Genomic DNA, 18,412 nt, shown 5'->3' with positions numbered 1-18,412 from the left:
CTTTGAGATAAAGAGCAGCTCATTATACAAAGGCTTCATAGTGGACTAGTGAAAGTTTTAATTGTGTTTGTAAGAACAGGAAGAAGACTGTGACTTTAAGACATTTCTTAATTAAAACTTTAAAGGAGAAGGAAAGGCAAAGTCACTTGGGGGTGCCAAAATGTTAGGCACCCCCAAGTGACTTAAATCGCCAACCTTGTACCCCGGGCTGGTGCCCCTGTTCGGAGAGAACAGCACCAGCCCGGGGTAGCTGCAGTGCTTCCTCCTTCGCTCGTGTGCGCAGTAGAGTGAAAAGCCGAACTTTAAAAGAAAAGTTGGCTTTTCACTCTACTGCGCATGCGCCGATCACTGGCATTTGCCGGAAAACGAAGCAGGAAGGAGGAAGCGCTCGCTACAGGTCCCCCGGGCTGGTGCTGTTCTCTCCTAACAGGGGCACCAGCCCGGGGTACAAGGTAGGCGATTAAAGTCACTTGGGGGTGCCTAACATTTTGGCACCCCCAAGTGACTTTGCCTTTCCTTCTCCTTTAAGTGAAGGAAGAATTTCAGCACTTTTAACAGAGATATGGTTTAACAGAGTGGATCTACTTAGGACCTGATTTACTGCATTGACAGTTAGTCATTGTTCCTCACCTTGTAGGCATATGGCAATTGTGAAATCCATGGCCCAGCTCACCAGAGCCATCAGCAAACCCAGGAGAATTAGGAAAATCCAATCCTCCCCAACTCGGGAGAGCACAAGTCTTTGGGAGTGCACACAGCAGACTGAAAAAGAAAGAAACACTCAAACTACATTTAAATTTAAGAGGGGCCTAGATGAGTTCTTGAACAATCAGAATATCCAAGCCTATTGTGATACTAATATCTACAGTTAGTACTAGTGGTTGTATTTATAGTTTATGTATGTGAGTGTATAGATTGGTAGGTGTGGGTTAGGTGTGCTGGGTTTACTTGGATGGGTTGAACTTGATGGACACTGGTCTTTTTTCAACCCTATGTAACTATGTTACTATGTAAATTGCAAAGTCCCTGATAATGCAAAAAGCAATACTGGATTATATAGAGCAGATAAGTCAAAAGCTACATGGACAGCAAAAAGCTGGTTCACAAACAGAAAGCCACTGGGCTAGGGTTGACCAAGACACCAAGTGGAATAAGAAAAGAAGAAATGTGAAACAGCCCTAGGCAGAGAGAGACAAGATAAGTACATATTGGTATAAAACAAATTACCATGGATTGATTTATACGTATTGTCTCAGTCTCAGGTCTAGTCCTCTAAATTTCATAACTAAAAAATACTAGGGCTCATTTACAATGCCCCATGCAGTGTGCAAAAAAGCCTGCAATTGTACATTTTTTTGCACTTTGGTCTCTGTGTGGGACATTGTGCAAATAGCCACAGGCCTTTGGGCTCTGTTTTAGAGTGCAAAGACCTGCAACTCCCTTTCCTAATACTGCCAACACTGGGCAGAGGGTGGGCATGGGGAAGCACATGGTAAGGCAAGTGGTAAGGACAGGGTTACCTGCGCCTTATGACACTGCCTTCACCACTGAGATTTTTCATCCAGCACTGCAGTGCAGAGAGCAGCAGATTAGGGGGTGTAAGTGCTTCCCAAATGAGCACTAAGGGGCACGCTCTTCTGCTACTCAGTGCTCTGGCTCCTCCTGGAGTTATAAATGACCCCTACTATGTTCCTGTTTATAAACAGTGTTGGCTTGCATATACCTTACTAACTGGTTGCTTGCAGAGGTGTGCAGATATACTTGAATGCAAGCAAATGTATAAAAATATTCATAGGAATACAGCTGCTTAATATTTAATTAGGATCTATAGCATGCTACAATCTTTATAGTACTGAATAATGACTTACTAGGGTTTCTAAACATGCACATGCCACTATTTTCTTTTCCCTCTGTTCTCCCAGCTGAAGCCTTTGATAGGCTTTGTGATAGAGAGCAGCTCATTATACAGTGGCTTCTCAGTGAAACGCTGATTTCTTTTGATTGGGCTCATACAAACAAAATATGGCTTTACTTTCACTTTCAGATTTTGCCCTGTTTAGTGCAAAAATAATAAAAATAGAAATTTTCGAATTAAAACAATTAGCAAAAAGTATTTTGAGCACACGCCTTATTCAAAGAACTAATGTTGAAAAAATCACGTGCCGTCCTTTAAATACAGGATTCTGCCCAAACATTGCTATATGATGGCTTTTTCCTTATTATGGCATAAAGCTTTCCAACTTGAGTCCTTTACCAATGTTAAAGGGATAATTATTTTACCATAACATCATCTATTTGTTTTTGTCACCACATCATGGGATGAAAACAAATTAAATTACTCTATATTTTTTTTTTATTCCTATTCCATATTCCTTTGCATTTTCTTATCTTCCTAGAATACAGGGTTGCTTAGCAATAATCAGTAATTTAGATATGGATTGCTGTTCATACATAGGGCAATGGCATAAGTCTAACTGACAATCATTTACCACATGAGTGCAACTGCACTTATGGGAAATGGTCTTTATGGAAATTTTGAGAATTTTGACCTCTGCCCATGCACTTCTGCAATTTACATACATTTTCTTTTTCTTGTGGTTTTAGTATACATGACATCCCAACTGGCTGCAAACACAAGGATATTGGCTCAACAGCTTTCTTTGAAGGTGAGTGTTGGTGACCCTAACAGTCTAGTAACCTTCTATGCCCTTTCTGTATAGTCAGTTATCCCTACCATTGCTGACTTGCACTCCTTATGAAGGGAGGTTTTACCCCCAAAATGCTAAATCACCTTATCACATCTCCTGCAACCACAGGAGCCCTCTCCCCCTAGGTGCCCCCGTTGCTGAAGGGTCTACTCCCTACTGCTCAAAATAAACATTATGAACTGAATGGGTCTTTTAACAATGAATACTGTTACTGAATGGATATGGTCCGACTATTAGTAACAATGTCTTAGTGTAGCAGTTCAAGGCCAAACTGAGAGCTGAAGAAATTCTATTCCGGCACCAGACTGCAGTTAAATGAAATTTCTGTGGGAGCAGTACAATGCATGTTGGAAAGATTTTAACAAGCCAAGTAATTTATATCCAAAGCAAGACCATACAAAAGGAAATGTTAAACACTTTCTTCTCTCGTCCTTGGCTAAAAATAAAAGGCTAAGTGCCAATGGGTCAAGCAATACCCAACATACAACGAAAGAAGACTAGAAGAAAACATTTTCTGAGGACTTTAGATTCTACTGTACTCCAGCACACATCCTAAATTGCAAAACGAGGGAAAAAAAAAATCCCGTGTTTATCAAGTGTCATCACCTGGTAAAGGGGCTGTTTTTTTTGTTTTTTTTTTTAATTTATCCTAAACCCAATACACTGTGTCCATTTTTACATCTTCTTTGCTACATACTTTTGCACTTGGCACAGCGACTCTCATCATACTCTCGCAGTTCTACAGTTTGCGGTTTTGTGGCAGGTCTGTGGACTTCTCTCTCTTGTCGAATACGTGCTGCCTCCTCTTTGGCAAAAACTCCAAGGTCCTGTGTATACCTGCCATACATCTAAAAGTGGGCACAAAGATAAAACAGTCATGCCACAGGTTTCAGGTAACAGTACCACCATTTCTACTTCTTCTAAAAGCTCCCATAGATTTCCTGTAGGCTTCAGATGGAAAACAAATCTCAGGTACAGTACATTTAGGTCAAATACCTACCTAACCGGCAGCATAAAGCACTAAAAAAATTATATTTCCTTAAAATAACAATATATGGAGGCATAAATGAAGGTTTTGGGTGAGGGTTTCACACTGTTCTGAGGCATATGCCAGGGAAGGTTTCACTGTTGCTGGCATCTTTTGTAGCTGCAACAGAACTGTAAAAGAGCATATAGGTTCCCTACTTGATCTAAATATATCCAGAATCGGGTTGCTGAAGAAGCATATATCAGACTATAATACACAAGAGCCATGAATATGCTGTAAATGGTGCTTAGTGATGTCATCAGTTATAATAGGAGCTTAGCTGTGTAATATCTGTTACATGACTCACTGAAACTTGTGTATTTTAATAAATAAAGTACCCCCTGTTGTAAATATGAGGATATAAGTAGTCACCTCGGAGTTCCATGACCTGTATAAAGCACTTTTTGGCATTATGCATAAAATAGGTGATGGAGCTCATCTGTGATTTATAATACCCTACATTTTACAATAGGGGGTACTTTATTAAAAAATAAATTTAACAAGGGTTTTGATCTGCACTGCTCTTTGCTATTTCTCAACTAGCTCAGACAGCAAAGTGTAACAGTGCTATGGGGTTTGGCATGTTCTTATGTTTAATAATCTGGGAAGCAAATGAATTACTTGATCAAGGCTGCTGTGTTGTGTCGCTGATAGTCTAGATCAGTCACACAACACAGCTAAATAATAATAACATTCAAACTCTCCATATGTATGTTTGTGCTAAAGGACAAAAACAGTGTGGTATCACCCTAACAGTGTCAAACACATAGTTTTCTCCTCAGGTGTAAATATTTCAGCAGAGAAAATGTGGTTTGTGCATTGACAGGCATGTAAGCATGCACACTGGGCAGAATACATAGTTTGGTGTTCCTATGCCGAAATCCATGCACACAACACAGGGCAGACAGGAGCAGAACGCTATGTATACCACTAGCCTAATTCACCATTAGGCTTGTCTTCTAGTGATATCTTAAAGAAATGAGCAATCACCAAAGACCTCAACTTGACTGTCTGGAATTCCCACACGCCCAATAGTTTGAAACCTATTCCCCAAACTTATACTCAAATTTGAAATAAATATATTAAAACAGCAAACAAGCAAAGAGTAAAAAAGCACCACAGAAAACACGGAGAGGTTAAAACGCGTACGTATGGATTTTTGCACTTAATATACATGTGTGCTAGCAGAGTAATCCTGTGCCTGTTAGTGCACACTCATATAAGATGGTGAAGGCAGTGGTGTAATGAAAACTTAGGACATCAACACAGGGTCCTGACAGACTAAGGATTGTATAGCCCATGAGAAATCTCCTCTCCCATGGGTTATAATACACCAAAAACACCCCCCCCCCCCACCCCTGCATTTATTTGAACTTCTGCATGTAAAACACTTTACAGTTATCCTGGGTAATCACACAAAAATTCAGAAGAAGCCATTTTCATGCAATTACCTGGGATCAAAGCATGTTAAGTGTTTTGCATACAGTGGTGGTGGTGGGGGGGTATTTTGGGGCTTTTTATCACCAGCAGAAGAGGAGATTTCCACCAGTGATACATTATCCCATCTGTCAGAAGGAGCTTGTAAATCTCACAAGCCAGGTAGATCACACTTCTAAAATGTTTATTCCAGCTCTTATCTTGCATGCTATGTGTAATTTCCTGAGGCTGCAGCCAACTTAGAAACAATTACAATATGTTATGAGTTATGAAATATTATCATAAATCAGAACGCTTATCTTTTCGGTTGTAACTAGTCAGCTTTTTTCAAACTTTTGCCTAATTGACCTTGAGTTTTGCTTCCTTATCTATTCTTATAAATTAAGCAAATAAGATGGAAAGCTAGAGTTGATTGTTTTGTGACATAAGTGATAATGCAAAATCCTTCAGTGAATTTGTAAATCTGCTCCTTTACTGCATAAAGAAGCAACACTTATGCTACATAAAAGAGTGACAGTATTATAAGTATTTAGAGAGGTTACTGCTTAATACATTAACGATTACCAAAATTACATTTGAATGATTTTCATGTTATTCCCAAAAGCTATTACAGTATTAACACCCCTGTAACCATCTAAAAAGACAGTTTTCCCATTACTGCACAACTAACATACTGTGTATTGAATAAACAGTCTTTTCAATTATAAGTTCTATGAATGCAGTACAAAAGTACCCTGAAAAACCTATTATCTTATATTATCTTATATTATACTAAACGATATGAAAAGTTAGCGTTTCAGAAAGGAATTATGCCTTTATATATATATATATAGTCGTTCAACCTCATATACAGTCTATGTACATAGATTACAACTGACCAAGCAGAGCCTGAACTTGAATACATACTGTAGATAAGCATGTACCATTCTTTATTCTCTCTTTCAGCTCATGTCAAATGCTCTCTTTGATACATTTCGACACCCCCTTTTCTCTTTGGTGTTATATATTGTTCCCTTTCTAATTATCATTTTATTTTTCATGAATAATACATGCAATTCAATTAAAAAAAGATCAAATTTGAATATTCTTAAAACCTAAAAGTGTCTAACAGTGTCATACCATCTATATAATCATTAAATATTCTGCATCACTGATGATGTAAATAAAAAAAGGAAAATGTGTGGTGTGGTGTTGAACATGAACTTCCCCTTTAATCTGGCAATTAAAAGGACCAGTAAGATCCAGCATTAACCCACATAAACTTGGCCAAACTTCACTGCTCCTGCATAGCTGTACCCTTCTTGTTTGAACCAGTTATGTCTGGAAGAACTTTTGTCAAGGGACCAGGAAACTGGTATTGGAAAAGGGTATTGCTGCCAAAGGGCGATTATACTCCAAACATACTGCAGGTAAAAAACTGTTTGCATGTTCTGGTGTCATTTCTCAGATCATAAGAAACATAAGATGGCTGTTTCAGTTGCTACTAAGACATGACTATACATAATTACCATATTTTGTATATACAGGTCCCCTGACATTCCCAATGGGCTGCAAGGTGACATAGCTTGTGGAATTATAATGACAGGAAAAGCAAGGATGTGACCACAGAGGTATTGAAGCCTAAAACTGCAAGTACACCTTAAAAGAATCTGGAAATATCAGTGTTCTACTCCACTCATTTAATTTAGACAAATACTAAAGAATATTGAGACAGGTATTGCATTCTCTGATACATAAAAACCTGACTAATGCCATTGGGGAGCTGTTCCTCCTGTTTTTTTTATCACTGTGTTTAATTTTACAAAAAATTTGCATTGAATCATGGAGACCCAACCTATCAGAATGGAGAACCATTTTTGGGTCCCAGCCCATAGGTTAAAACCCCCACTCTACAGGCACCATATTAATTATATGACTCTTTTAGCTGCTTACTAGTTGGCTTTTGTGGTACTACACATGTCAGATACAGGGGCTGTTGTCAGGGCCAGATTATGAAGTGGTGTGCCCCAAGGCTGCTCGCCCCCTCTGCAGGCTCTCAGACCTGCACACTCGGTCCCCCCCCCTTACACTCGCATCTCCCACCCACACACACATACCACCTTCTGCATTTCTAATTTTAAGAAAATGTCTTACTGCATCAGAATATGTTCAATTGCCCATTGATAAATAATGGGCATTGCCACTGATAAATTGCCCCCATAGTGTTAGGGAGAGGTGATATATTCATGTACACGGTTTATCGTCACTCACAGATTAAAGTGCACACATTTATGTTAGAAGCAGAATGTATTTAAATGAATTTACTAATTATTTCTGTTTCAAGTACAGGAATAAATAACTCATGTGAGACACAGAGAGACACCATCATTTCAAAAACGGCACTAAAATAAACATTTATTTTGTACATTTTAAACATATATTCTAGAACATTTATTATTATAGTAAAGTGGATACAAATGCAGTCATAACTCCCTCTACTGTTTACAATGGCATCATTGCAATCTGCGGTTCCCCAGCTATTGGTAAACTATAACTCTCATCATGCAGTAGTACTTTCTGTTCACAATCTGATATGCTAATCATATTCCCACTAGAAAGAAGATCATAATTATGATACAAGAAAATCTACCACTACACAGTAAAATTATTACATTGCAAAGCTGTTTCTGTTCAACCATCACTTCAAGCAGACTATTTTTGTCGACAAATATCATTTTTTTTAAACCAGAAAATGAAGCTTTCATTTAGAATTTTTGTGAAAATCCATGAATTATGTTTGACCCTTCTTTAGGTCTCTAGTTAAGCACTAAATGTACTATTATTCTACACAGCTTATCTGTTGTGTGCCCCATGGCTGGCAGCCTCAACTACCAAAACATCACCAGTTATCTCTCCTATAGTATTTCTTCAGGCTAAAACCTTGTACCTTGCACATATGATATTAAAATTTGAAGCATGCCTGCCACTGATGCCATTGCGAGAAAATTTAGAACAGCTAGTTTACCACGGACCTGCCTTTAGCCTTAACGGCTCAAACTCATACAAGTTTAAAACTATAGCCAGTTCTCCTTTGATTGATACACTGACCACCTTGGGACAAAATGTAATATAAACACTTACAAAAATCTCTTTATGTTGATTATGATCTCCACCGCCAGGGGAAGCTGGGAGGTAGACGTGGGAGCCCTTACAGATGACCAGTGGGATCAGTTCCTTAGATACCCTTTGGAAATTTGCTACTCTTATAGGCACAAGAATTTGGCAGCACTTACTGTATTTTTAACTAGTTTATGGTGACCTTTTATTGTGCTTCAGTACTTCTTTTGTTTGCTCACACACTTGCATGGTTCTTTGTTAGTTAACACAGTAGCCTTTTCATTTTGTACCGCAGTAATTTAAGATACAATTTCTTCACTTAGTGTTCACTTAAGGAAAATATAAACATAAACACACACAAAGCCAGGTGTTGGCTAACATACAGCAGCTATATTGGCTAATAGTTTAACTTAGGACCAAACACACTGTTTTTTATCAGCTTTAAAGGAGAAGGAAAGACTAGTAAAGAGTTAATCTCAAGCTGCAGGCATACCTTCAGTTCTCTCAATAGTGCCCTTAAGTCTCCCCATATTTCACCTGTTCAGAAAATCAGAAGCCAAACAGGAAGAAAAAATGCTGAGCTGTGTAAAGAAAGTTCCCATTAAGCCTCACTACTGCACTGACACCCAGACCAAGTGAACATGCTCAGTTAGTAAGACTATGGGGCACATTTACTAACCCACGAACGGGCCGAATGCGTCCAATTGCGTTTTTTCCGTAATGATCGGTAATTTTTCGATTTTTTCGTATTTTTTGCGATTTTTTCAGGTTCTTTACGATTTTTGCTTAAAAACGCAAGTTTTTCGTAGCCATTACGAAAGTTGCGCAAAGTCGCGATTTTTTTGTAGCGTTAAAACTTGCGCGAAACGTCGCGACTTTTAAGTTTTAACGCTACGAAAAAGGCACGACTTTGCGCACAAGTGTTAACGCTACGAAAAAATCGCGACTTTGCGCAACTTTCGTAATGGCTACGAAAAACTTGCGTTTTTACGCAAAAATCGTAAAGACGCCGAAAAAATCGCAAAAAATTCGAAAAAGTCGCAAAATGTTCGTTTCTAATCGGAATTTTTCCAATTCGGATTCGAAATCGTGTCTTAGTAAATCAGCCCCTATGAGTCAGCTTCCTGCTGATTGGCTCAGAACCACATTCCTAAGGGGGGGGGGGGGGAGTGAGTTCTTAGCATTCTTGAGGGGGGGGGGAAGAAGAGAGCAGAAAGTAGAAAGTTGCGTGTCTGTGGCACAGGAATTACAGACACAAGAAATCTTTTTTTCAGAGTCAGTACAGTGTTTCTGTGAGTGCTTATGGCTGTATTTACATAGACCTTTCTGATAAAGCTTACTTAGTTTTTACCTTTCTTTCTCCTTTAATATGTGGGCTGTTCTGTCATGCAGCAGCTGTCCCTGAGCATGCTGTAGATGAAGGGCCACGGCAGGGTTTGAGACAACACATAGTAGCAATTTATTCAATTTGATCAATGAAGCATTACGGGCTACCATGCAATACCAAATGTTATTCTACTTCACATTTTTGCAACTGATATATGAGCATTTTAGTGTCAGCAATAAGTATTTGTCATTGCATTACACACATGGATGTTGCTTTCTGTTAAGCTTTACTAAAAATTTCTCCAAAATCTTTTCTAGCAGGAAAGAAAAAACGGGGCCTCCAGTCATTTGCTAAAGTAGAACTTCACTTTTGGTATATTATAAGTAATCTATTCTAAGCAACCTTTTAGATGGTTTTTACTATTTATATTTTATTTAGCAGTCATATTATTGTGCCTCTTTCCAGAATGCAACTAAAAATTATGTCAGTATGTTATCTCACTGACACCAGCAACAGCTTGGCCTGAGTGATTATGCTGCTGCACTTTTATAGTTATTTTAATTTTTTATTACTTATTTTTTTCAGGCCCTCTACAGTTTATGTTCTTTTCTCATTTCAAAACTGCTCCCTGGATGCTGTTGGGGCAGGCTGGTTTGTTGCTTAATACAGCTAAGTTTATTATCTACATACTGTATGTTACTATATACCACTCAAGGACAAATTTTAATAAGTCCAATAAAGAGTGTTAATGGCATGCACATATTTTAACACCTATGATAAGGTGCCCTAAGGAATGAAAAGTGTAAAACTTTCAGGTTCTTATTTGTTCCTTCAATACAGCTGACACTTCTTTTACATGTCTGGTTATTTAATTTAATATGTGCGCGGCTTGATTTGGATTACTGGTTATTTCCCAAATGCATAGACTTTTGCAATTTTCTCCACTGAATCTATCACTTAGATTCCTACAACAATTTTACAACAATTTGTTTATATACCAGAAAAGGGCCATCCATATCATGGAAGTGAATGTGGAAGAGCACTAAGGAGCACAAGAAAAGTCAGCACTGTATTTATATGTCCTCTGTTCTGGAGCGCAGAGCTATTTGCATAATGCACCACACACTGTTTGGCCTTATATCATCTAAATCAGGGGTCCCCAACCTTTCTTACTCGTAAGTCACTGTCAAATTTAAAAAGACTTGGAGAGCAACACAAGCACCATAAAAAGCCTCTATGCACACTATCAGCTTACAGGAGGCTTTATTAGGTAGTAAATCTTGTTTTTATTCAATCAAAAATAACTACCTGCTTTGGGGCACTGGGAGCAACATCCAAGGGGTTGGTGAGCAACATATTGCTTACGAGCCACTGGTTGGGGATCACTGATCTAAATTAAAAAGATGTAACTTTTCCAACTATTTTTTAATTAATTGAATATGTGTTCTTTTGTCTAACAATGAAAGACTAATAACACTGTTTTATTCTTTCTATTGCATACAATTCATATACACAGGTATGAAGGTCTATTATGTGAAAAGGTCTGAAACCCGGCATTGCTATTTCCCATAGAGTCCTATTTGAACAAGCACAGTGCTACAGATTATGAAACATAATCTGGCCAGAAAACTCCCAAGCCTTCCAGATAACAAATCCCAAGAATTTTTACTTGTGTTTTCAGCAGTGAGCCACATATGACTGAGTTTTTCTAACACAAATCATTGTTTTCAATAGACGTTAGCAAAAATGTGTGTTCTCTCATTGTACTGTGGCATTATTCACACAGAGAAATATTTGTGCCTTGTTATACATTCTGGGATGTGTCTCTGCCTCCTCCTGGAACAAACTGTGCTGTTGTTGTTTCCCAGACATGTATACAGTCCTAAATCCATTCTTGCCCCAAGATGTATCACTGTCATGCTTCGGTAAGCAGAACCCCTCGATAAAAAATCCATAAGGTTATATCAGTCAGTGTTGGAATCTCTGTGCTCATAATAAACTGAAGATAAACCCATTGTGTAAAATGTACCTATTGTTCTCATATGTCTGTGGCAAACAGAGACTATCAACCTTCTGCTGCACTTTGCCCCTAACAATAATGATACAAGGGCTGGATTTCAGTTGGAGATTTTCAGCTATGCACCAGTTGACATAATGGGAAGCATCAGGTGCCAACTTTGGCCACTTGTACACTTATTGAATAATGCCATTAGCTACTGTATCTGGACTCCCAAACTGTTCAAATTTTTTCATTTAATGGTTTTCATTTGTATTTAACAACACAGAAAATAACAATGGTTCCAACCACTATTGTTCGATAAGTCACCATCTTCAATAAGGAACAGTCAGTGTAATATAGAAAAAAAAAAAAAAAAAGTAGAAAGAAAATGTGCATATTATCAATCAAGGTCTTGCGTTTAGAGGTGCTATAAGTGGTTGTTGTTAGTGGTGAGTAGAATATTTGTTGATACATACTCACTCAGGCATACAGGTTATAAAAGTAGGTTAATAAGTAGATTATTGTTGAGATCCATATTATGGACAAATACTAGCCAAGAGTTCCAGTCCTTTTGAAACCTGATGAATTTTGCAATGTATTGGTTGAACATCTGTTCATTTGAAACTTGGATGTTAATACGGCTGATTAGAGTGTCAATTGTGAGGGTGTTATTGGATTTCCAGGTGGAGGCTATAAGGGTCCTTTCTACTGCTAGAATATGTGACACTACAGTTCTGGTGGTTATGGGCAAGGTATCCATGCCAATAATCAGTAAAGCTAATGTTGGGGATGGGCAGGTTCGTGCGCATGCACGCTCGCTTGCGGCTGTGCACACACACACGGGGGGGTGTTCGGGAGTTTGCGCATGTCCGTTCGGGGGGGGGGCGATCAACGGGGGAGGCCTAGGGGCACCCTGAAGATAAATCCGACGCTGGGCAGGTTTGTACTTTAGAGAATGTGGAAATAAGTTGTGATCCATGATTGTTGCACAAAGGAGCATGTCCACCACATGTGATATATGTATGAGGGCAATTGGAGCTCATTTTGTCATAAGCAATAGATATGCCTTTTGCTTTTTTAGATATTCCCTTGAAAAATTGTAAAAATAAATCAGGTTGGCAGGAGTCTATTGGTTTATTATATGATTGTATAATATGTCTTATTAGCAGGTATAGAAAAAATTCCTGTTTAGGAATTTGGAATTTGTGTCCGATTTGGTCGAATGACAGAATGCATCCATCATGGTATAGGTCTTCTATGACAGTTATACCTTTGTTTATCCATTTTGCAAGACCCATATGAGGTATTATAGGTTATAAGGCTTGAACAGGAAAGTGAAGTAAATTGAGTTTGGATATCGGACGTCTCGGCGATCGGGCAGGACAACAGATTTTAGCAAAAGATGCGTTTAGGGCTGAATTGTCAGAAAGGGGTATTCCTGTTGTTTCTACCTCCACATCTGACGATTCTGCCCTGAACGTCAGTGGAGGGTACAAAGATCTGAAAGATTGTAATTGTAACATGTATGGCCATCTTATGGGAGGGCAATCCAATTTAGGGTTAAGGAAACTGTTCAAATTTAATTCAAATGACAGCAGGATAAGCAGTATGACAGGATAATGACATTAAAATACATGTGCTTTTTATATCAGTGGGGAAAACAAAAGTGAATTTGTAAACATTTTAATGAAAAAGTCACTGCTTGTATAACCTAGCATCCCATAAATGTGTTTCAAAGAAAAGAGCATGGCTTGAATACAGATGAGTAAAGCAAAGTAAGTCAAAGGCTCTTTCATTTGCCTAGATACAAAAGTGTTTTATCCCTCCACCTAACTTGCTGGTCTTAACAGCTTCATCCAAAAGTCTCAGTCATTCCTATTTAGTGACACTTGGATTTTCATGGAGATCTGGAATGCTGCAAGAACTAATCCATGAGATTTCTCCAGTGTAAAGTAAAAATGTGTCTAAGAAGGAATCTATCATTTAATATTTCAGATTTTTTTGTTTTTTATTATGACCAAGCAATATGTACAGTTGTGTTGCTGGAAGAATTGCTATTACTGATTTAAGCAGCACAAACCAGAGTATAAGGCTCATGCAGACATTTATACAGAACAAACATACTGACACAAAGCTGAGTATATTTTGAGCATTTAAGCAGGGATATTTGAGAAGTTGTGTCCAAAACAAATTGCTACAGCTCATGAAGACCTGAAGAATAATAGCAATGTGAAAAAAAACAATATATGAAACATTTGAATCATATGCAAAATATTTTAGTGCTGATCATGTGTTAAAGGACCGTCAATAAAAATACATATGTATATCTCTGGATATATGAATATAAAAAAAAAATTATCCAAGCTTCAACTATTATTGGCAGAAACTGTGTACTTTTATAAACATGCACAGTTGCACAATGTAATTAACTTTTTCACACTAGGCCAGGGCAGGTGCTTTCAATAATTAACTTTTATTTTTTTGTTTACTGTATGTTTATCACCAAAACACGATTCCAGTGTTCACTTTCACAATTTCCTATCACATATGTAACCTTTTATTTGACATCAGGATTGCTACCTTTTTTCTAAGATGGGGGTGGCAAAAAAAGGGTTAGGTTGTGACTTAATTGGGCAGGGTTATGACATCACAGGGGCAGAGAAACAATGTTCAAAGGGTACTTTTCAGGGATATTAGTTGCATGCAGTAGCAGAGATTTCTAGTGGGCAACTAATCTCCCCATGGGACATTACCCTTAATCTGAGGAATAAGATAAGTCTGTATTTTTTCTGAAAATGTAAAAAAAGGTGATGGGGGTGTCCACATTAAGAGGAACTGTGGAAGTCAATGCAAGATATAGAAGACCCCCCAAAAATTCAGAGACAAAGGCAAACTCTCTAGCGTATTAACGCATAGTGTGTTTTCCATCGAGACCATGGATGATGATATCGTGTTTTTCAGCCGCCGAGAGAATTAGAAAATACGCAGCGTAAAAACGCCTCGTCTGGCATCAGCCTTAGTGGGCATCCTCTGGCTAGATATGTTAACCTGTAAAGTTCCAGTTGTTAGTTGATCAGCTTTATCCATTTATTTAAAGTAGGAGGTAGGGCCACAGTTTTTTTTTGCATAAAATAGCAGAGCCCTCATAAGTGATCTGGAGGCTGTCTTTGGTAGGGAGTCCACCAGGCCCAACAGGCATGTGATTGGGTTCAGAACTTGAGGTAGGGAGAGTTTGTCTGCCAGGAAGCGCATGACTTGTTGCCAAAATCTCTGGATGTATGGGCAGTTCCAAAGTAAGTGAATGAAATCAGCATCAGGTTCATTGCAGTGAAGGCATCGGGAGTGTTCCAAGCGACCCATCTGGTGTAATTTCTTAGGTGTTAGGTAGGTTTGGTGTATAATTTTGAATTTAATTAGTTTGTCTCTTGTACTTATTAATGGGGAGTAGAGATTGTCTTCCACCTCTTTCCAGTCATCTGGGTCTAGGTTGAGACCGCTTGATTCCCATTTGAGTTTGATGTTTTCTACTGTCGTGTATTGTATGGGATGGATATCGTTCTGAAACTGTATAAGGAAGAGATGTCGTATTTGCATGTAACTGGACACTGACAGGTCCGCCAGGGCAGGAAGTTCTTGGAGTTGATCGCGGGCTTTAAGGGATCCTGAGAGTTATAAGTGGTGAAGTTGTTTAACCCCTGCTCTTGCCCATGTAGGGCCTTTTTCAAAAGTTGCAAAATTGTTAAGGAGGGTATTGTGCCACAGAGGTGTGTCAGGTAAGATTGAGTTTTTCGTGTTGGAGATTTTGTACATCATGTCCCAGGTTTTTTTGGTGGTGTTTAAAAGAGGAATTAGGGGGGTAAGCATTTGCTTGGTCTGTATAGAGCGTGATGTAAGGATTCAATGGAGCCAAAATACAGTGCTTCTAGTAGAGAAGTAGGGTTTTCAGTGTCAAATGTTTTCCAGTTTGAAGCATGTGCTGCAAGATAATAGAGTTCAAAGTTGGGCATTGCTAATCCTAACTGTGAGGTTGGTGCATGTAGAGTGGTCTAACTACTGTTGGAGCTTTTTGGGCCCAGACGAAGTCAGCTTGTATACGGTCTATAGTTTGGAATGTGGCTTTGGGAATGTAGCAAGGCGAGTTGGCATAGAGTAGTTTGGGGAGATATATCATCTTGCATATATTAACTCTGCCAATTTGTGTAAGGGGCAATGTGGACCAGTGTGATAGTGTGTTTTTCATTTATTGTATGAGAGGTTGGAAATTAAATTTGTGGGATCTTTGTGTATATTGATTCCCAAGCATTTGAAAGTGTCCATTGTCTTAAGATTAATCTCAGGATTTATAGACTGAGATGCTCGGGCTGTAAGTGGAAGGATTTGGGATTTGTCCCAGTTTGTCTGTAGGCCAGAGAACTTTCCAAATAGAGAGATGGTATTATGGGTTGTTTCTAGGGATTTCATTGGGTCAGCTAAGTATAACAGGGTGTCGTCAGCATATAAAGAGATCTTTTCAATGCCTTTGTATTTAAGACCTTGTATCTCAGGGTTCTGTCTAATTAATATGGCCATTGGTTCTATGGCTAGGGAGGAAATTCATTTTAATTTTTAAATGTATTTGTTGGGGAAAAAATTCTAGACAGCCATGGTCAATCATTCAGCACCAAGTTTATGCCACTGAATAATATTAGGGATGAATACACACTAATTTGTACAGTCAAATTTCAGAATATAAAAAAAAACAATAACCCTAATTGTGAACAAGTGGTTTGGGTGAATTATGTAATCCTAAACCAGATCATAGATTCTGTGCATTCCTAAACGATATCCTGTGTTTCTGTCATTCAACATTGAGACTGCATCAACTGCCAATGAGGAATACCTGATGATCTTTATATTTTATGTATAGAGAGCATATGGCTCAATATATACGGAAAAAGACTGAGATGCTATGTATTAGTAAGTGTCAACTATAAAAGCTTGTTGTTTGCACATCTAATATTATTACCAAGACACTCTTTATGCTTGTCATGTTCCTGAAGACTGGATCTGGTTGTCTGAATCTGAGACTTAAAAGAAACAACTTTGAAATTCTATTATAGCCTCTCAAAGCAAACGTTGTTACACATAAACTGATTAATCAGATTCCAATTTACATCAAAATCTCTTATATGTGGTGATTTGCCACAAATGAAACATAACGTGCCATAGCTGACTCTGAAGCAAAGGGTTTATAATTAATAGTTAGTTAATTGTTATAATTAATAGTTAGCTACAAATCATTGTGTCTGCCCCAGTGCACACCACTTTTCACATAATAAACCCTACACCCTACACACTAGAAAATATACACAAAAGACAACTCTCTTTGGCAATCAACTGATTATCCTAAGGGCCAGGTTTAGGGTCTGGGCACACAGAGCTGTGGTGGCCCTGACCAACAGAGCTGGGGAAGAGAGTGAATCTGGTCCTCACAGTCTGCAAAAAAAAATACACGCTGAGAGCAGTGGAGCCAACTCTATATGTGCCCCGGCCCTTATGCTTGTGTTTCAATAAAAACATTTTTTCATTTTAGAGGCCAGGACTGTAGGGCTTCACTTTGAGAGCCTGCCATTTGTCCTAATTAGGTCTATTTGCACTCAGGCCCTCCATAATACTGGTGGGTTACACAGTTGTACACAGTAAATTCCTGGAAAACCTGTTTTTCAGATTTCTGTTTTCACATTAATTGGTAAATACTGAATATTATGCTTATTTTTTATTTATGCTAGCAACTTAACCTACTTTGACTGGTAGTCGCCCACAACAAATCTCCCTTGTCGCGGGCGACTAATCTCCCTGATATGCCATCCCACCAGCTTGAATGCAAATCACCGCTGGGATGGCATATGCGGCATATTCCTCTTAAGGCAACTTCCGCGATTTTCGTGATTTCGGGAAATTGCGGTGCCGCATATGCCATCCACCGGCGATTTATATTCAAGCCGGTGGGATGGCGTATCAACTAATCTCCCCGTGTGCCACAGCCCTAAAGGTGGTTCGGACCACAAACAGTGGAGCAAAGCTTTGGAGTGCCCAAGTTTATGAACTGAAGTGGTTTCTTATCAAAGGGTAAACATTTTTAATCTTCTTAGTGTGCCCCTAAGGGGTTTAGGTCTTGATACCCAGCAATTGACCACTGCAATATGGCAAGCACATTTCCTTTAATAGTGCCCTTTGGACCATGAGAACCTATCTACATCCTCAGACCTATGTCTGGAATGCTGTGAAAATAAACGTAATAAGGTTTAAAGTAATCCAGCTCTAACACTGGGAATGGCTTGATCCTCTTATTGCAAAAGCTCTATAAGTTGTAGTGTACCTTTTATTTGCATATGTCCGATAATACATTAAAAGATCCAGCAGTTAGTTTATGAAATAGTAATAAAGGCAATAACATTCCCTCATTGTAAAATTTAAGGCATATTAATAGCTATTGGGGAGCTCATTGACCAAATAAAAGCACTAGGCTACAGTCTGAGCACTTTTATTAATGGAGCTTCCCAATGGCTTTTAATATTCTTTTATGTAACATGGAATATTGTTCCTTTTATTATTATGTGATATAATACAGGTTATTCAAACTCCTCTTTAAATGTTAATATTCTCAAGTATATATTATATAATATATAATAGCAATGGAACCCATTTTTAAACTTTTCAAAAAAAATTCACCCTTACTAAGATTTCCAAGAGTTCTTGTACAAACTTTGTGCTGACAACTTCAATCTCATGGTAAGGATCAGTTACTTTTTCACACGGGTGATATATGTGTTGGATAA

The 18,412-nt window shown here is 38.4% G+C and overlaps 1 protein-coding gene across 3 annotated transcripts in view; it reads right to left on the bottom strand.

The window, feature by feature from the left end:
- Positions 1-18,412, bottom strand: part of clcn2 (chloride voltage-gated channel 2) — a 66,399-nt gene that overhangs the window by 40,281 nt on the left and 7,706 nt on the right. For 2 of the 3 annotated variants that reach the window (XM_002935146.4, XM_004914409.3), the window contains exons 2-3: positions 3,406-3,556; positions 631-762 (exon numbers count right to left, since the gene is read on the bottom strand). In XM_002935146.4, the coding sequence (XP_002935192.2) occupies positions 631-762; positions 3,406-3,556 (283 nt within the window). Of the gene's footprint in view, positions 1-630; positions 763-1,868; positions 2,053-3,405; positions 3,557-18,412 lie in introns of those variants that run through there. The other variant, XM_012963379.2, reaches the window with a different exon arrangement.

Source organism: Xenopus tropicalis, chromosome 5, assembly GCF_000004195.4.
Source record: "Xenopus tropicalis strain Nigerian chromosome 5, UCB_Xtro_10.0, whole genome shotgun sequence".
Classification (NCBI taxonomy): domain Eukaryota; kingdom Metazoa; phylum Chordata; class Amphibia; order Anura; family Pipidae; genus Xenopus; species Xenopus tropicalis.
Note: the sequence above shows the minus strand (reverse complement) of the source record. Positions and strands in the feature narration are given on the sequence as shown.